The sequence below is a fragment of the Poecilia reticulata genome, chromosome 23 (assembly GCF_904066995.2).
Source record: "Poecilia reticulata chromosome 23, P_reticulata-male-v2, whole genome shotgun sequence".
Taxonomy (NCBI): domain Eukaryota; kingdom Metazoa; phylum Chordata; class Actinopteri; order Cyprinodontiformes; family Poeciliidae; genus Poecilia; species Poecilia reticulata.
In genome coordinates this window covers 15,457,193-15,477,802 of record NC_088852.1, presented here as the reverse complement: position 1 = coordinate 15,477,802, position 20,610 = coordinate 15,457,193, and the positions used below count along the sequence as shown (strand labels likewise).

At 41.6% G+C, this 20,610-nt stretch overlaps 1 protein-coding gene across 22 annotated transcripts in view; it reads right to left on the bottom strand.

The window, feature by feature from the left end:
• Positions 1 to 20,610, bottom strand: part of nav3 (neuron navigator 3) — a 381,588-nt gene that overhangs the window by 25,534 nt on the left and 335,444 nt on the right. For 14 of the 22 annotated variants that reach the window (XM_008401340.3, XM_081603798.1, XM_017302697.2 and 11 more), the window contains 11 exons: positions 13,844 to 13,967; positions 12,083 to 12,392; positions 10,373 to 11,117; positions 8,793 to 9,218; positions 8,177 to 8,218; positions 4,595 to 4,752; positions 2,892 to 3,089; positions 2,711 to 2,763; positions 2,125 to 2,148; positions 345 to 368; positions 93 to 170 (listed from right to left, as the gene is read on the bottom strand). In XM_008401340.3, coding sequence (XP_008399562.1) covers positions 93 to 170; positions 345 to 368; positions 2,125 to 2,148; positions 2,711 to 2,763; positions 2,892 to 3,089; positions 4,595 to 4,752; positions 8,177 to 8,218; positions 8,793 to 9,218; positions 10,373 to 11,117; positions 12,083 to 12,392; positions 13,844 to 13,967 — 2,182 coding nt within the window. Of the gene's footprint in view, positions 1 to 92; positions 171 to 344; positions 369 to 2,124; positions 2,149 to 2,710; positions 2,764 to 2,891; positions 3,090 to 4,594; positions 4,753 to 8,176; positions 8,219 to 8,792; positions 9,219 to 10,372; positions 11,118 to 12,082; positions 12,393 to 13,843; positions 13,968 to 20,000; positions 20,179 to 20,610 lie in introns of those variants that run through there. The other 8 variants (XM_008401331.3, XM_081603807.1, XM_008401333.3 and 5 more) reach the window with 5 other exon arrangements.

Genomic DNA, 20,610 nt, shown 5'->3' with positions numbered 1-20,610 from the left:
CCACAGCTGAAACAAACTGTGCTGTCCAAAAGGAGGCCATTATGGAAATGAGCCGGCTGTTCAATGGAATCCTTTGAAAGAAACAAACTCACGTTGGCAGCCAGCTGAGACGTGAGGGTTGCCACCTTCTCCTGAGAAGCATCCAGCTCCCGCCGCAGCTTTCTGATTTGCTGGTTTTGGGCGAGAGAGAGCAGACGTGAATGCGCGCCATGTAGACAGACTTCAAACTTTTTTGCAATCATGCTGATGAGCATCAATGAGGAAAGAAAAGTGCAGTTACACAGTAACGTGTGTCAAAAACATTGGAGTGAAGTGTAAAGAAACATAAAGTGAGGGGGGATTACCGTGGAATTTTGGACTGTTTGGCCCTTGATTGAAAAGAAAAGAGTCAAAATTAACACTATGTTGCATGCTGACATCAAACAGAACTGGGGTGGTCCAAACGGACACCAAATAACAAGTCACACCCAGTCAGAGGTTAGCAATGAGCGGCAAAGCAAGAGAGGCTTGGACTGAAAACCTGGTTCAACAAACTGCAAATACCTGAGAATATTCCTAACAAGGATCACACAGTTAGTTCCAACCAGATATTTACATACACGTGCAAAAAGACGTGCCTATTAATTCTTACTGTCTGACGTGAGACACGTCTGGTTTCTTAACAGACAATAAGAAAAAAATGGACTTAGTCTATGTAAGGGTGTACAGAATAATGTAAATGTCTGAAAAAGGAGAAATCAGAAAACTATTAAATATCAAACCAAAATCAGATTTGGAAATGTCATCCACAGTAATTGGATTGCCTTGCAAAAGTATTGATAACTCTTGAGTTTTGTTTTTCGCCCACATTTTAAACACAACCACACTCTTCGGTGTGTGTTACCGGGGTTTTGTGTGAAAGCAAAATGTGGAAAATCAAAGTGTGTGAAGAAGCTTCAAAAGATATGAATGCTCTTGAAGGCACTGTGAGTTTCGGCTAGTTATTTGTGGAAATAAGGATATTTACTCATCTAAATGTAATTTAATTGAAAATATGATTTTTTTAATTTCAGGGGAAATATCACAAGTGTGTCACTTGTATTGAATTCTCAGTGATCCATTAAACTCCCTTCATCTCAGAGCGTTTGAACCAAACTTGAGCTAAAACACATGAATAAAACGACATAACTAAAAGACATACAAACTCAAGACAAAAAAGAGGAAAAGAAGCTAAATTAGATGAAATCAGGGTGCAGTCGATGCATGTCGTGTTAGTTTTTGTAATAAAGAAAAGCAAAATGTTGTTTACATTTGAAAACTAAATCACCGAAAGATCATGAAAAGCAATGCAACATAGAGTTAAACTGTTTTGTCGTCACACCAAACACAGCCGTAGCTCAAATTTTGGTGCTGGTTCTGGCCAATGCTATTAGAGACAAATATCAGCGATTTTTGTCCTTGTTGGACTATATCGGAGAGGAATCTCTGCACAGCAGAACAAGCAAGACATTCAAACACAAGGAAACAGCCAGAGGAGATGCAAAGAGGAACATGCTGGGTCGGACAAACACTAGGTGAAAACAAACCGGGTCAAACAAAGCAGCAACGACTTACGGTGCAAAAAGAAAAGTATTCGCCCGTAACAGATTTTCATTGGCTTAGACAGCTTTTTTTTTCCCCTTTAATGAATGAAATAATTTTAAAACTACATAAAATATTTACTTGGGTTTACTCTCCGTCTCATATTAACACAAAGGATTTCAATGTCACAAAAAGCTGAAGAAATCTGTTGGTGGGCAGAGACTTTCTTGCACTTGAAACCAGAAGCTGGACCTCAGCCGTCGGATTGATGTTGCACCGAATCGTAACGTTTCAGTTGCAAGTTTGAAATCCATCAGGCTTTATTGACTGTTCTGCTCCGTCACTAGGCTATCTGTTGTATAGCAATCCAAGCCAGTGACTCCGCTGCAACAGTCTCCCTACCAGAAGTTGTACCAATGGAGTTCTCCAACTTGGAGATTAGACATTTGAACTTCTGATGACAAATGCGACGCAGCACAAGCAATTGTAGCCAAAGTTTAATGCTACAGGGCAGGAAGGCAGCATGCAGGACAGAGACATGCTTGTTCTGTCCCTCAGTTTTACCTCAGAGTGGGCTTTTTCCTCAGTCTGTTAAGAGACAAGCAAACTCCAGTTAGAACCATTTCCTCTGATGCCATTTCCCCTCTGATGTGACGAATCAGAAAGAGATTAAATAGCAAACATGGGAGATAATCTTACTTAACTTAAAAGATCTAAAAGACACCATCACTGACAATTAAAATGATAAAAATCCACCAGAAAACCAAACGAGAATTATTTTTTGTTTATTAGGAAACGAAGCGATTCGTTCGACGAGCACAAAAACGTTAGCGACTTGAAAGCTGCAGTAATGAGACAGAAGTGTACGGTCATCAGTTCTGCTCGCAAAAACTAATCTGCCGTCTCCATGATTGTGGTGTCTGAGTCACAGCCTGCGCTACTAGAGACGCCAACAGTATTCCTGTTATTTATGGCTACTTTACACATTTCCAGTATAACCTCAATAAAAACATATAAAACTGACCTAGAAGGGGAAAGAGATATAGTTTTAGATGAATTTCATTTCACTTAAAAAAACAACAACAGAATGTTATAGGGAGCATATTGTGTTTTATTTGGTTTCTCAAACCTGCCCCGTTTAACGACTTACCGCAGAGTAAAGTGAGGATGTGCTGGAGACCAGAGACAAGGACGAGCCGTGGACTGTGAGACAGAGACACAGTGTGGACAACTCAGAAGACACTTCAAAAAAACATCAGCTATTTTAACCTCAAACATATTTCTTTCTATTCTCATGGTCTTTTCAGGTTCATAGTTCAGCACCGTCTTACCTTCATCTGTGCTGTCTCTGAAGGAACCAGAGCGACTGATGGCCCGGGGTCTGTCCTCCAGGGAGGTCGCACTGCCCCCTAGCGGGTGGCCCTCTCCGTACAGGTCAAACGAGTCCTGAGCAGGGATGCTGTTGGAGCGGCTCATGCTGCCGCTGTTGCCTGGTGGCAGGTTGTACTGATTGATGTTGGTTGGGCTTACTGCGCAGAAATGACATGCAGACAATATAGCGGTATGAGTCACTTTATTAATATGTTATCGCACTGAAAAAAATGTTTTTCAGCGAACTTTTTAAAAAGTTACTCAAATTTGCTACAGATAATTGTATTAGTTTTGCTCCAGATATTAATTCTGATTTGAGTAATTCTGAAGTTGAGAATTACAAGCTTGAGCAAATGTAATAAACAACATAGAGAAACAAATTAGTCATTTTTTAAAGTTGGTTCAAAGAAACATTTTTTTTCAGTGCATGATCTTGCTTTTGCAAATATCGTTTTGCGAAGCAACGTGTGTGACTTCTGGTGGAGTATTATTGTCAAAGTAGGGCAAACCCTCCTGACTTTTATGTTCTCATTAGAAGTGTTTCTATCAAAAAAAATTATGCGCACTTGGAAGTATCGCTTTAGAAAAGGTTGATGGAAACAACTTTCAAAATAATTTCCTCAATTTCACAAAATAGTTCTTTATACTCGCTTAAGTTAACTTAGGTTTTTGACTTTTTTGAAAAAGTGTCAAAGTGCTAAAGTGAAGATGGAAACACATTTGTCGATTAAGTTCTGACATAACGAACATTTACCTATGTTTTTTTTTTTACACCAACGCATAACTTGAGCATCTGATGTAATCAGGTTTTGCGTAGCCTGGTTGATTCACTCCAAACCAATCGATTTGAAACATGCCAAATTCACATTTTCATCTTTGCTAAATTTTTTAAGTTTTCTCTACTTTTATATGACCATTGGATGGAAACATAGCGATTGATTACTTTTGAAGACTCTGATGTGAAAACATGTATTATTTTCAACAAGCAGCAGATGGTATGTTTTAGTTGTTTCTCCTAAGTCGACCAGATGGTTAAGATATAAGAAAAAGATGGATATGGTATGGTACTTTTTTTTACCTCTTTTGGTCACCCCATTCTTCTCTCTAACATCTGTTACAATTGGACACACATGGTGAGTTATGCAAATTAGGTAATGATTTTATTTATTGACCTGCACCCATTTTAAGGACAGCCTGTAGCTACTTTACTTGTTGTGGAGTTGGTGAAACTAGGACTGGCTGACAACTCTTGGATAAATTAGCATCAAATAATAATTTCTAAATCATATATGTGGTGGCCTTTAGGGGAACACAGTAAAAAAAGTGACAGATTGACAGACAATACAGGAAAAAAATTTTAAGCGCTGTGAGTATAACCACGAGCTGCTAACAATGAAAAAGTTTTAATGAGTCCTGACTGCATTTGATTATCTCTCGTTGGAAATATTAACTACTTAGAGACACCAAATCTTAACTGGATGATTTTAGATTAAACATGGACCTTTTTAAAATACAGTTTGAAATTCATGAAACATTGCAAAGAAACAAAATAAAGCATTTTTCATATTTTGCCTGCATTAGAATTAATAGTGAAAAACACAAATGAAATTGGGATTTTCATGGACTATAATGTAATAAAATAAGGAGATTTTTAAAGACTAACAGAGGTTGGAGTAGTGATATTTCCCAGTGTTGATGCAAGCCGCTCCGGGAGGAGAAAGCGGGGACTGGCTGCCCGTGTCCTGCAGGCCCCCGGTCGAATGCGACCTCAACCACTCCTTTCCTTCTTCGTGGGACGTCTGCCGAGACGACGGCGGGTACCTGAAAGCCACGAAACCACTATGAACTTCAGGCAGGAGGACATTTTCAGAAGTTTAAGCAGGTTTTTTCTGCAGCAGCAAAGCTACACAGCGAATGCACAAGAGCAGAGGGTAAATAAACATGCACCACTATGCAATCAGCAACATGCAAAAAAAAGAACAAATCTGAATATTTGAATCTTTCCTTCAGTCACCAGATGTGTATGACACTTTAAAAAAAACATTCATATGAATATGAATATGTGTGACCAAAGCTGCCTGTAGGATTCAAACAATCCTTCACTAACATTCATACTGAGTCATAACCATAACAAATAACTCAGGTGTCTTTATAGTATCAGACAGGCAATGGGTTGGGGTAAACTTGTCCCTTCGCTCAATAATATCCCCAACTTGTCGATGCACACTGCTACCATTTGCTACCAAATTACAGTTGCCCAATAATTGTCCTAATCCTCTACGCTACATGCTAATCTGACAGAGCATTTCTGGCTGAAAAAGTAATTATTTATCTTTAGTGTTACACACAGACCAAGTTAAAATTGCCAAAGATTTAGTTTGAAAACTGACTCAAGATCAAATTGTGACTTCAAGACCAAGGTTCAAATCCATGACACCAAACAGGAACTCCAAACTTCAGATTAGGACCAAACAGGAATTTAAAACTGAGCAAAGGATAAAACCGTGATGGAAACCAAATGGAGACTTTAAAACTGAACAAATCGGCAGAACAGGACTTCAAAAGTGAGGTAAGGACCATGTCAAGACTTAGACCAAGGTAAGGCTCACACCGTGATGTGGAATAGAAGCTTCAAAACTGAGTGAGGATGAACTGGAGATTTTAAATTCCAGGTTGGGGCCAAACCATAATACTGACCAGGGACCAGGACAGTCGCACTAACCTTAGTTTGAGTGTTTCAGTTGGGACTTCAAAGTCAGACAAGCACCAAATCATGGCTTTTTTACTTGAGTTAGATACTAAACCATGATTTTTGTGAAATCTTAATGCACAAAAATGACTAGGGTTGCAAAATATAAATGGCTACTCAGATTTGCATCAGTTGAGGTTCCTCAAAAATCACCACGGACAACGGTGCTACAAAGCGAAGTAGACTTTAAAATGGTTCGAAGTGTTGGGTTTAGTTTTTGGAGCATTGTATTGGCTGAACAGTTGCTACATCAGTTCATCCTTCAATCATTTAACGATTTACAGGAAAATGGACTGCAGTTGTCCATGCTTTTGCATGCTAATGAATGAAACGCACACACACACACACACACACACGCATACATACACACACAAACACTCTCTACCATTCAACTCTTCTCTCCCCATCTCCAGCTCAACAGAAAGCCTTCTTATCTCACACATGACAATCGGCCATATTTAATCCTCTGGGAATTATAATTGAGTTTGCACTCCTTCCTTCTTAACAGCATTACCAGGCTTGTCACATCTGACCCCGGCTTTCATCACTGCCCTATACATCCTTTTTATTTCAACCAGCAATGGGCGAATAACACTCTACTTGCTGGTGTGACGTTGGATTTTTCGTCGCTGACGTTATAACAGACCGAGGTATGAAAGATGTTTGACTTTCCCCCAACAAAATCGTCATCAACAGGACCTTTGTGCTTATTTCCTGAATATTAGTGTAGAAAGAAACCTGAGTTTCCATAGCCAGTAACCAAAAGCTGGGGTATAGCAGATCGTTCCTGAATTGTAAACAGCCGTGTGAGCTTAGAGGGAGGTTTTGCAAAAAGTCACCACTGTCCACACTGAGCAGCATTTCAAACAGGCAGAAAGAGTTACATGACAGCAGATTCATTCAAGCTTTAAAAGAGCAAATGCACCAAAGGCAGTCTATACAACCAAATAGTTTGAAACCAGGCCATTCATCTGCTCCGAAGGATTCCCTTAAAATATAGAGGCAAGTTTGAACAGCTACAAATCTGAGTTATTTCTTCGTTTCAGGCTAAATGAAAAAACAAAACAAAAAAAAAACTTGAATTTTCTCCCTTGGCTTAACGCTCTATCGGTCTGCTCTCAGAAATCCTACTGAAAACCTTTGGGGTGAACTGAAGGACAGAGTGCATAAAGGATCCAGGCTTGTTGACAAACTAGAGAGATTTTGCCATAAGAGGAAAGATGCAATTTCTCATTTCAACTGAGCGGTACAAAGCAGGTCTGTAAGCCATTTTGTGGTTCAGGAGAACGTTTTCACTGTCAGACTCTCATTAGCAGGTGGTGTTAAATGCAACATCTAACATTGTGACATACTAGTGCTATTACAAACATGACACATCAGTATCTGTATGCTCAATTCCAGCATCCTCCTCCATTTGTGAGTGCGAGTGGATGAATGTCACTCCAGCGTAAGGCGCTTTAAGTGTTCAAAATGATTGAAAATGTGCTACATTAGTTCAGTCCATTTACTGTAGTTAAAAAGTGAATACTGAAAACTGTCGTCAGAGATGATCTACCTTGATTTTCAATGGTTTTGTTTAGCCTAAATTTAAGTTCATTCCAAGCTCAACCTTAAATGACAAAATTACCCCAAAAACTGTGCTCTAGAGTGTTGGAACGGAGGCTTGAACTGATCATTGGACCTCTGAATCTGAAGCAGCAGATGTAGATCTTCCTTGCTGAATTGCTGAGGAGTGTATGAGGGTTTGGTTTCCAGACTACATGGGTTTTGTGGATCTGGAAAAGTTTACTTTCCCAAAGTTTTTTTGCAAGGGATGATGCAGGAGTACAGTGCAGAGTACCTGGACTCTGCCTGGGTTGCACATGTTCCCCAATCCTCGGACAGGAGCGTAAGGCATAATTATGGAGAGGATGGTTTCTAGTTTGGTAGGATCTCATCGTTCCTTTATTCAGGTCATCAACTCCAGTGGAGCAGCTGAATGTGAAGCGACTACCTCCTCTAAGCCTGACCTCAACCAGAAAAAGGTGGACTGACACCTATAGGTTGGGGGGTCTGTCCCTACCTTGGTGTATTGTTCAAAAGTGACAGCAGGATGTAATGGCAGATGGAAAGACGAGTTAGTGACGTGAATGGATTGGGCACCAAAGTCCTTACTTTTTAAAAAAAAAAAAACTGGATTGCTTTTCCTTCAGTAAATTGAAGGTTGGATTTTCTTTTTTTTTCAAAATCAAGTGACTGCAAAACTAAATAAAATAAATCTAAAGTACTGAGTTTTGACACACAGTCAGTAAGGGGCACAGTAAATGTTGAGGTGACTGTACATTTAACGTAAATGTGCTAAATCATGCAGTCCTCCATCTTTTTGAATCTTTACATCAATACCTATTGGAAATATCTGCTTAGGGCCGTGGTGTGAACAACATTTGAACATGCGCTGGTGATCCAGGCGAGTGCAAACAGACAACAGAGATAACTACGGATGCAGATGTGCTGTACCTCAGTCCCTTTTTGGGGAGCGTGTTTCTGTCAAGGGGCATGCTGTTGGAACAGAGGAATGGGCCAATCAGATGAACACTCAAATCATTTGTATTTCATGACACATGAAAAAGAAATCGAACGTTCACACAGAGACAGACAGAACGGAGAGAACATCAGGACATTATGCATCTACGTAGAGCTACAAAAACTGAAGACACAGACACCGTGTTTAAAGTTTGATTGTTTCATTTTTGAGACATTCAGCTGCACTAGTGAGGGCCTATAAAAGAGTGTCGAGAGACTACGTTCTGTGTTGTACTCCATGCACTGCGTGTGGACAAAACAATGGATACACTGATACAGACTTCTAATGAGCATGTCTGAAATGATCTGAATTTATAGTGACTTTTTTCTGCTGTGGTTTGGACTTGTGTTTTTGTTACTTTTGCAAAACCAGAGCAGAAAAATTTATTGCATACTGGATGAGTTCATGTATATCACTGGTATTACTCACTGTGATGCTATCTATCTTCTTATTCCTAGATCCTAAGGTAACAAGGCTACACTTTTTGTCTCAGTTGTCAAATGAAACAATGAATACGATTCGTCCCAATCGTATTCTCTTCTTACTCACCCCTCAGACAGGGTGGACTTGATACTGCCGGTTCGCGTAACCTTAGGCCCGTGATGGCCCAGCGGCATGTCAATGGACTCAGAGCTGGTGTGCAGACTGGTCATACTCTGGCAGCTCAGCGTGTCCTTGCTGCCGGCTGATGAGCTACAGGCAGGCCAGGGGCGAGCGTTGGAGGGCAGGGAGAGCCCAGAGGCTGGGCTGGAGGCCAGCGAGTCGGTACACAGGTCAGGGGTTTTACCGTACAGCGGGCTGCTGCCGCCGCTCAGGCCGCCGGCGCTGCCCAGGCTCCCCGTGCCAGAAGAAGGCGAGTCCAGGCTGGCCTGCCTGGCCAGTGTGCCGTGGGGGCTGCCCAGTATTGACGGGCACTTGCCAGAGTCGGGCGTGCCCGGAGAGCTGGCCTTGCTGCTGGCTTTGGTGCCAAACAATCTAGGGTGGGGGGAGGATGGGGTAGAGAGGTGGGTGCAGTCATTTAGAAGTGCTCAAATGGGCGATTGCAAGCTCCATACTGGAACAATACTGGACTTTTATAAAACTTAATACAGTTGAAAATTTACAAGTTAAACAGCCAAGTTAATTAGCGCTTCAGTATTTATTCGGAAAAATGACAAATCGGAGGCAAAGTTAGCAAAAGTTCTAAATAAAAATTTTGCTAATAGCACTTTAGCCGAAATGTGCCTACCACTGTGCACTACCTTGTGTTGATCTATGACATAAAAATGCACATTTTCGACAAAACATAAAAATGTTCATGGGGTGTGAATACTTATTTATGCAAGGCACTGTATATGTAACAACAAAGAAGCTTTATGGCATCTTCCCACAGACAAAACCCTTCCAAACACATTCTTGACCTGCTGCAACTGTAGCCATATTAACCATATGAAAACATCTGTTAGGATCTTCAATCCTGCTACCCTTCAGTCACAGCAATATTTACTAAAAAAAACACAAAGATAATTCTCTGTTGAGGAAAAAGAAGCTTGTAGACATGCAGATGGAGCCAGCTGGTATGGCAGGACTGTTTCCAAACACGCACTAAGCTACAGCTTGAAAACAAAGACTGGGTGTCAAGAAACATCCTGTTAACATGATCTCTGATCTAGACTTCTGAACAGGATTTGGTGGAATTTAATCAAAACTGAACAAAGCTTTAGCTGCAGTTGCTTATCATCGACACTAGGGGGCAGTCTGTGTAGCAACATCCCTTAGCGTACTGGTTTATATTTATTCTGTGCCCCCTGATAAAAATTGATAGAGATGTCAGAGGATGTTTAAACCATAGGGGAGCAGTCATGTTTCAGCTGTCCTCTTTTAGAGTCTTGGGAACAAGAAAAAAAATCTTAGCACCGCATTTATCACTCAAGAAAAACCACACTGAAGCTCAGGCTGATGTTCTGAATGAACCTGATGAACTCTGGAAGAGACTTGAGCCTGTTCCTGAACACCTACATACCATGAAAGCTTTTCAGAAATGCAATTAAAAGAAACTATGCGGTGAAATGGTTGATTCACGCAAAACCCAACAAGAAAACAAGGTACCAAGACAGATAAGAGCAGAAGGGAAGTATTCTGGGTCTGACCTGCGGAAGGTAGGCGAAGCGATGTCTGGGTATTTGGACCCTGGCTGCCTGAGACCTGACTGGCCCGCTGAGCTGGAGGTGGGGCTGGATTTGGGAGAGGTGGACAGCCCTGCTGCCGGGTCCTGGTCCGACACCCCGACTTTCTCTTTATCCGTCTGGTTGACGGTGATGGGACTGGAGCGGTCTGAGCCCATCTTTCCCTCTCTCCGTTTGGCACCTGCTTGTGTTGCTGCCCCGACCGCCGACTTGCTGCTAACATTCGATTCGATACTGCTGGAGCTGGAGCGGTGTCCGCAGCGCCCGGCCACTGCCGCTGCTGCCGCCGCCGCCCCGCTGGAGGATTTGGCAGGTCTGGGGAGGGAGCGGTACTGCAGGGTGACCTTGGAGCCGCTGCAGCTGAGGAGAATGCCGTCGTCCTGGGGTTGAGAGCCGTCCAGGCTGGTTTTACGGACGCCGCCGATGCTCGTGCCTTTGCCGAGGGCAGCCGACGATTTGGGGGCCTTGCCCAGTGTGGCTGAGCCACTGGTGAGGGCTGCACCACTTGAGGTAATTAGAGTGCCGGCAGGGCCAGGGATCTTCTTGTATCCAAAGGAACTGGTGGCAGGGGGGCGAGCAATTCCAGAGGGAGGCTTCTTGCCTTCATCCCCGCTACTTCTCCCAGCATCTGACGGTGAGCGCTGTATACCAGCAGAGCTTTTGGAGGGTACTTTGCCCTTTTCTGAGGCCTTGGCATCGTCTGTTTTACCTGAAAAACAGACAAAAGCTACAGATTTAGCATCCTGCCATCTTTTTATCAGATAGCATCCTGCAGTTAAATTGATACCTAGACACATGAATTTCAAAGGATTTTTATTGGAATTTTATGAGATTGATCAAGACAATAACCCTTCAAACTGTATACTACACTTGTCATCATTTTATAGCCGGTGGAAACCTAAACAACACTAAGAGACTATATTATGGCACATAGGGCCAATTTATACTACTATGAAGCAATTGTTTTACTTGTTTGACTAAGAAAATTAACTCCTAGAAATTGGGTCTCTGCTCTTTTCTGACCTTCAGGAAGTCAACACAACATGCCTCCTCTATTAACTCTTGAACAATGTTTTTACCAGCGTTGTATAATGAGCTCAGCTGTTTGCTAATTGATGCTGGCTAGTCTTGAGGAGCTGAGAGGAGGAGTCACAGGAAAAGGATGGTCTGTAAAGAGGAAACTTGGAAACTACAGATACGAGAAGGAGCTTCGTCCTTGAAGGAAGCGCTTTGCACAGCTGAGTGGTTGCTGTGGGAGATTAGATGATTTCTCAAACATGCATGAACTAATCAAGGCAACTCTCCAGGTATGTTTTTGATAAGAGAATAACATGACGTAAAGCTCTAAAATGTCAATTTTACATAATACTGCCCCTTTAAGACCAGTTTTGTAGAGTGTACAACCAATCACTCAACAGGTTCTTACACCTAAGCAGTAGATATCTGCAGTTCCTCCAGAGGTACCTTGAACCTCTTGGCTGCCTCTCTGATCAATGCTTTCCTGCTTAGTCTAAAGGTTCATGTACTACTCTGTAATCAAAGTTTTGATATAATGCTTTGAGTTTTGAGGTTGTAATTGTGAAAATGTTCAAGGAAGAAGGCAGCCAAACAATAATAAGGATTTATTTTACTATGCAGTGTTTATTTTAATGCAGTCAAAGTTGCCTCTCCCACCTGGTGTTTTGAGCGAAGCGGAGGCCCCCTTGGTCCTGGGTGGGGTAATCCCCACCTGGGCCGTCATGCCCCTCCTCCACGAGCCCGTCTGGGACATCTGGGCTAGCCCCACTGCCTTCTGACCCGTGTCCTCATACTGACCCTGGGTTTGGGGGGAACAGGTGGATGGGGAAGGCTTCCAGCGGGAAGGGCTGCCGTTGGGATCCATGCTCGCATCCAGCTCCTCCTCTACTTTTTTCAGGTCTTCGGCTCCAACCCAACTGCTGCTCACCTCCGGCTCGGCATGCTTGGACCTGCTTCCTTTCTGGGACTGTGGAGGTGTTGTTGGGATTAAAGAAAGCACTGATTAGTCGATGTTTCTATGAGATAACACAACTGGAAAAAGACATTCTCTCATCCGCACGTAGAAAGTGCCTATAAAAGTCGTCTATTCACTGGAGGATTTATTGAAATCAGCTTACAGCTTGGGAATACAAGCTAAATCATCTACCTGATTCTTTTTGAAATAACTACTAAGCACATTCAAACACACGTTGTGAGTCACTGGAAGGATGGGCGATTGCCCGCTCGAGCAGCGGGGTGTGTGTGTGTGAAGTCGCAGCTATCTTTGGAATCTCCGATGTACAGATCTCCAGTTTTGGGACGCTTACAAACGCTCCCACACAAACACACAGAACAGTGACAAGCAGCCCTACCTTAACAGATGGTCAGTCTCCCTAGCAACGCCAGAGTCTCTTAAGAGGACAGTCTGTTGAGTATTTCATGAGGAGCCAAGGATACTTGGCAGAATAAAGCAAAGGCCCCTCTGAGGAGAGCTGAATGCTGCTCTTACTGCTCCCATCGTCAGCTGTAATTTCAGAGCTGACGCTCTGGTTGGCCTTCGCTTCAGGCCAAATAAAGATGTTAGACGAGGCAGTTTTATTTTTTACATGAAAGCATGAGCATATGCAAAACCTCCTGAGCTTTATCAGGGTTTTTGGCTTTGGACAATTACATATTAAAAAGTCTGGTATGCATCTACAGTACATCCAGCCCTCTTTACTTTGACACCTATGAATAATATCCAGTGCATTGGAGCAAGAGTAAACCTACAAATTGAATTACTGTCTACTGAAACAGGATAAGTTTAGGTTGTCCCTACTGTGCTGTAACCACATGAGTTAGGGACCACACCCTACCGCAAACAGCTAACATCCACAAATACTTGAGATTTCCTCAAAAATGCTCATAAATGCTTATTTTGATAGTTCAACCACCAAATATACCTTAATATGCATGAAAACACACAACTGAAACCATCTTAGCACAACCACAGATGCTAATCTCCACTGTTGGGGGTGCAGCCAATTAACACCAAAAAAAATGAATGGTGCTTCAGGATTGGCTGCTTTACATGCTATTGTTTTGTCAAAAGCATATAAAGTAACATAGCACATAGGTATGCTAACTTCCCAAGACGCATTTTCTTTTTAATGTTTTTGATGTGATCTATGGAAAAATGAGAAAATAGGTACATTTTTGGCAAGAATAGAAAGAAAAGAATCCATGAATAGATGAACACGCATTGATCCATTACATTGAATCCCATTATTAAGTACACTGAAGTGAGTAACGTGATAAGATGTGAAACAGATCAATGGGTGGAAATGCTTCTGACAGGTAATGGAGCTCTATCTCTCTGTGCCCATCAGTGTCCTCCTTTCGAATTTCTTCCAGAAACACCGCCATGCTGTCGGTCAGAATCCACTGTGCGCGGCCCACCTGTGCTCCCTTGCTTTTGCGTGACGAGCTTGTGGCGGAGTACGCTGGCGTGTTCAGGTCGTCGGTGCTGAAGTTGTCCAAGGTGTCGCTGAGGCCGCTGCTCACCGAGCTGCTGTCGTCCCAACTGCAGCGGAAGAAAAAACCAAAAGGAGAAACAGATTGAGCGAGATTCAATATTCACTTTTTTCTCCACGAGCTGAACAGCTAAAATATCCGAGCCGCTTCACATATGAGTGAATTCTGCTTTATGAGCATCCAGGATCCAAAGCCATCTGCCTACATTGTAACTAAACTCTACTTTGAATGCAGTGAAGATTTGTAGATGAACGTCTCTCATCCACATAAAACAGCTGAGCTCTGTTTTTTTAGGGTTAAAACAGGCTGATTCATCGTTTGTGCTTGACTAAGCAGATTCATTTTATTGCTGTTATGTTTTATCTCATTTGGAAGGCAAACAAACAAAGGCTCTTAAATGAGGAGCAGATGGATCAAACAAGCGGATCATTACTGCACTACTTCATTTTTTGCCGTTAAAACTCACACAATATGGTTCTTTAAGCTCCAACCAGATTTTCTGCCATCGAATTCGGTAAACAAGTCCAGAGGAAAAGTTCACCGGGTTTTCTGGGCTTATTTTGTCCTCTCACTCACACATTTCTGCATACACAATGACACACGGAGCTGCTAAGACATGCAAAAAAAACAAAACAGAGTCTTTGTAGAGATGACTCGGTTTCCATGCCAACCTGTCAAGTCTCATCTGCATCTGGCTTTGCCTTTGTGCTCCTGCTTGTGATTGTAAAAGAACCCCCCCCACTCTTATGCCTGATAAATCTGATCTACCACTTGTAGCTTCTACAGCTAAAAAGGACCAAGAGTAAAAAAAACAAAGAGGAAATACCTGCGCTACAACACATGAGACCCCAGCTCAATATATCCGTTACCCTGGACAAGACAACAAGACGTTTAAGGCCCCATCGAGGACGTGCGGGGGTCAAACTGTTGACACGTGCTCACGTAGTTGCGTGACGTTCTTTTTCGTACACACCATTCAAAATGTAAGGGTGTTTTCACACATGATAGTCCAATGAACTCGGTTCAATTCAGGACCAAAACTGCAACATTTGTTACATTTCCACTCATGTTATGTCAAACCAACTCAACCTTGTTCCCTTCCTTGCCTGTGGTGGCGCTGCACCAAGAACCACTGAAGGAAACAACGGAAAAAGACAAGAACACGATTTCTTTCCTCAAAAAATGTAAATCAAAATGGAGTAGTGTCAGATTTTAGGGGCTGTGGGATTTCTCTTTTGTTGTTGGCAAAAGACTATGAGCCATTTCTTCCACTAATGCTAGATTTGTACGTTTGTTTTGCTTCTATTTACCCAGAATGCCCCGTGCCATAGTCTGCTTCCCTCTTTTCGGAGCAGTCTCCGGTCCACTTGGCGTTCACATGTGCATTTGAACCACAGGAGATTTCACTTCAACCAACCCGAGGCCTAAGTTTTTAGGTGGAACATAACTATAAAGACAGTTTCACACACTTCTGTGAATCCCTTCCCCCTGCAGTATGATGATGTGTGGTTTTCATGCTAAACACAGCGAACATGGCAGAGAGAAACGACTATTACGAGTTCACAAATTTGCCAATAAGAAAACAAATGAAGAGGATCTTAAAATAAATGACCAAGTAAAAATAATGTGCAAAATTTCTATTGTTTTAACAGCATGACACATGGTGAAACTGGGGAAATAAATGCTTTAACATAAGCATCAGGGACACACAAAGGTACATTTTGATGATATATGCACCTGCCACCTGCAGACACCTAGCAACCCAGATGTCCACTGGTGCAGTGCAAAATTGATTTCTTACCATCCAACAGGCAGCATTTATCTTCACAGCAATGATTTAACCAGGTATGAAGAAAAATAAAGAACCCTCCTCTAAAAAGCTTCATTTCCTTTTCATTACATCTGTACGGCGCCACATGAGCAGTTTCAGTTCTTTTATGTTACTTAGTCATTTCTCCCATCCAAACCTTTCCTTCTACAATTCTCCTTCAATTCAAAGCCATTATTGAATAAGAAGTTTGGCTTGCACAAAAAATGAATAATCAGTCAGTGTAAATTTGCAGCTTTTAAAGAGCTGTTCATCCTGCTAAAACATGCAGGTGTTAAAGTTTTCCAAGTGGGGTTCAACTTGCTCATATTAGAGTTCACTTTTTGCTGCCCTTTCTGAGTGTGCAGACAAAGAATAATCATTGAAATGACTTCCTTTAAACCATTTCTGCCTAAAACCGCAAGTCACTGTATGCAGACGACTGCTTCGATCATTTTAATGTTTGTCCGGTTTGCATCTGCCGTTGATCCTGTGTGGATATTTCTTTTCCTTGCAGCGATGTCACTTCTCCAATCCGACTTAAAGTTGCTTCCTCTGTCTGCTCTCAGGTGCTTACATCAGAAACCTCAGCGGTGGCAGGGGAGTGTGTGAGCACACTGCTGCATCCTCCGAGACACTCCCTAATGAGCGCGACAACAGCAGAGAGGCAGAGGCACTTTTAGCGCTCTAAACAAAAGAGACTTGGCTGTCCTCTGAAAGACAAGTCCTGTGCAGATGCACACAACGCTGCTCTGTACGCGTCACCAAATGTAGAACATGCATCGTTCCAGCCTCTCTTATGAAGGAACAAATTAACTTTTTAACATATAACCCCTCATTTCCTGTCTACTTGATGCAAATTGCTCTAGATGATTCCCATTTGCCACAGAAAAGGGGGAACGGTGAAAGAGCGCTGGCAGCATGGGCAGCCAGCGTCGAGGTCTGTCAGCGTGTTATGTGATGCAGAGGCAGATGGCTTGTGTAGGAGCTCAATGACTTCCAATTCCTATCTAAACATTAAAATATTCTCGCTGGCAGCTGCGAGCTAGCTCTTTTATCCAACCGCGGCCTCTCTAATGAAATGCTGAAATCTTCCGTCTAATGAGTCAGTCTGAAATGCAGAGCAGATGATTAGAGCAGCTTCTGTGTGATCTCTTGCTCAATTAACACACTAAGTTAAACTGAGTGGTATCTGCACACAGTGAAGAGCTCCCTTGGCTTATTTGATCAAGTTCTTTTTTTATTTTATTTTATTTATGTTGATACAAGAAATGGAGCAAGTGAATAAAGCCAAGGCCAGAGTTGTTCATGGAAGTGGAATTGGTTAACAGGTCAGTGAAGCTAGGGGTGGGATCTTGGGATCTTAAAAGTCAAGGTATAGTAAGCTTTTAGAAACAGTTTTAAATGTTATTTTTTATGTGTTACGATCCTCACTGTTTAAAATGTTTTAAACTAAGGCTGGAACGTGATGAGCGGCTACACAAGAAGATAGCTTAGCTAATTAAACAGCTAATGTTAGCATGTTATCCTTCAAATTTAGAAAAATCAAAAGTTAGCTGCTGTTAATTTGATATTTTCACTTTAGTCTGTGTATCCAAAACAACAAATATCATGGATAATATTATTGGAACTATGAATTTGCTATTTTAGTTTTTATTGCATGTGTGATCATGATGAACACTATGAAAATCTCATCCAAAATAGTACGAATTGAAAGTTAAGTAAGCGCCTCCCATTTTGGTTTCATGTCTATAGTACAAGAGTAAAATAAAACGCATATTAGTTTGTCACTTATTTTAACAAATTAAACTGGAAATAACCTTTACAAGAAAAGAGAAAATTAGACTTGAGTAAAAGGTGGTGCTTATTAAATGCTTTGTGACACATTTAACCATCTTTTAGATGCTTCCTGACTCTGCATGGTAGTTATAATATTCCTTCCATATATCCACATCTGACTCTCTGTGGTTTCTGGTGCTTTAAATCACCAGAAAACCTGAAAATGTTTTAACTTGCTAATTTGGAAACAGGTTGGTGGGTCTTCATGGTACTGCCTCCGAATATTATGTGTAATTCTTGCATTGTTTTGGTGTGGAGTGACACACAAAAGGATAAAACATGTGTACTGTGATGATCTGGGATACATTTACCAATACACAGCATCTATTTGTAGTGTTATGCAAGTAAATCTAGATGAGATTCTACGCTGATGATACTGTTGTATGATATGTGATGTAGTTGAGAACAGCATGAATAATGTCATAATAAGGAACTGCTAAACAGTTATACTGTTTTCTATCTTATAAGGATGTATTTTCTAAAACAATACTATAGACTTATATTAAAATAAACAGGGTGCACACAGTGTTCTGCTGCATCATGTCCAGGTACGTTATATTTCCACAGTCATTGTTTTTATCTTTGTCTTTTTATTTTGAAAGGATCAACTCACCTTATGGAGCGAGTTGACGAGGATGTAAGAAGGAGTTTTTAAAGCGCACACTGATCATCTGTTTATTACAGATGAGTCATTAGTAATAAACAAGGAGAAAAATCTCTAACTCTCCTGCTGCTTGTGCTTTGCATGTGTGAATTCTAAAAGGAAGATTTTCTCTGGATGCTGAGCAAGCTCAGATTTCTCTGGCTGAAGGCTCAGTAAAACAAACAAAAGGTGTCGCTCTATAAAAAGACCACCCTAACTGTAACAGTGTGAATATTTCATCAGGCTGCCTCCCAGGATCAGCAATGATTTCTGTTACAGAGACGGGGGCTAACCGAGCTCCTCCTCTGAGACCAACACGTCGTTACGTCATCTGAAAAGACGGCTCAAACAAACTCTGTAACCTTACGGATGAGGGAGGCAGGTCGGACATTTGTGTCATAACTTCCTAAATTAAGCATGAGTGCTGAATACTCAGGCGTAGATCATTCAGGATGGAGTTGGCTTCAGTTTTATATCATGAAGAAGGGAAATGTGTGAAAGCTGCTAAATGAGCCATTTTGTTAATGAGTTTCTTTTATAACTGCTGGATAAACCTGTGATGTCTTAACTGTGACCTCCTTGGTTACCTCGCTTCAAGTACCTTAAAAAAGATGCTTCTCTCATGTCAAATACTGTTTCAGAACATGTGCTAACTCAAATTATGTTTTATAGCAGGTGTTTACGAGACAAAAACAGCTCCCTGAGGGGAGACTTTTTTTCTTTTTTTCCTTGTTATTGCAATCTTTTGCTATTGATTTTAACCGGCTGCATCGCCGGTACTAACAGGCTGCTGTGGTTCTGCTCAGCCATGCAGGAATGAGCTCATACAATATTCAATGCACTCTTTCAACAGCTCTAAAAAAGAAATGATACCAGAGCGAGGAAGAGACGGTGTTTGAAACGGCCTGATTGTGAAGTGGTAAATGACTCCCTGCTGACAGGATCAATAAATGGCTGCTAGGGGGAAATGGCAAGAAACAGAATGAAACCGGGATGATTGGTAAAAACAGCACTCGTTCAAACTTTATTATGCAGATTGAAACCAAAATTGGTGTTACTAAAAGAGATATGAGTTTTTATTAATGAGTCAAATTTAACAAATGTATTCACTTTATCCATCCAACCAACCAATAAGCAACAGCCAACCAATAACCATCCACTGATCCAACCAAATTATGAGTCAATCAACCAATAAAGCCCCTCAATTACCATCCATCCATCCATCCATCCATCCATCCATCCATCCATCCATCCATCCATCCATCCATCCATCCATCCATCCATCCATCCATCCATCCATCCATCCATCCATCCATCCAGTAAACTTCACCCGCTGACAATGTTTGATTCTTTCACCAATGTAGCAACAACATTTAGAGTCAAACTCATTCAAAAATATACAGTATCCTAATATAAGTTAAGTTGGAAGTACATCATATATTCTGCTAATGAAGCTCTGTGTAATCTTAATTAAATGCTTGTAGCTTATAGTAAAAAAACAACTTTATGTCCACAAATATATTTGAAAAAGTGAGTAGAAAGAACTATTTTTTGAACCACTGTAAAAAGTAAAGACAAAATTATCACAACGTAGTTTAACAAAAAAAAAAAAAAATCCTTTCAATCTAAAATTTAGCAATAAGTCTCCTGATCCCCAAAGTGAAACATGAAGAGCCTTACTGAGAGAATAAACTGTCATAATTTGATTTCTTTCAAACACACAATACATAAACACATTAATCTATTATCTCAGATCTCTACAGACGATAGTTCAAGTTCTGTCATCAACTTACCTCCTGAGGGACAGTTGCTTCCTATTGGCTCACCATTGAAAAGACTTGAGGCGAAGCTTCACCTGACAGAGAACATGGAAGCTGCCGAGGCTCGACTGGCTTGTCAAAAGAGGAACTGGAAACGCGAAAGGAAGAAAGAAAGGACTCTTCAGTGTTCCACTTCTACCTACTGCGACTGCCAGCTCCCGCTCCCTTCTGTTCGCCTCACCCCTCCCCTCCCTCTCCTCCCGACCAGGATGGGCCCGAGAAGTCCTTGGAGAGCCGATCAGACATGTTGTCAGCGGCGGGTTTCACGGGGTTAATTAAAGGAGGATGACGAGGCAGAATGGAGCCAAATCAAAGAGGAAGTACTTACCAAATAAGAACTCTGTTTGTTTGATGACAAGCTTAGACCGAAGGAAATCTCATGCATGAGACGCTAAGAGATGTCAGTCCATCTGCTGTTGCATATTCACATAGTCATCTCTCTTAATTTCTGGGAGATGGCTAACAGTAGCTTCTGTGTCTGCAGATCACACGTAGATCTATATGACCAAATGCAACCTTTTGCTTTAAAAGGACGGCAACGGTTGATTGGATCTCAAAGAAAGAAAAATGCAGTATTAACTAT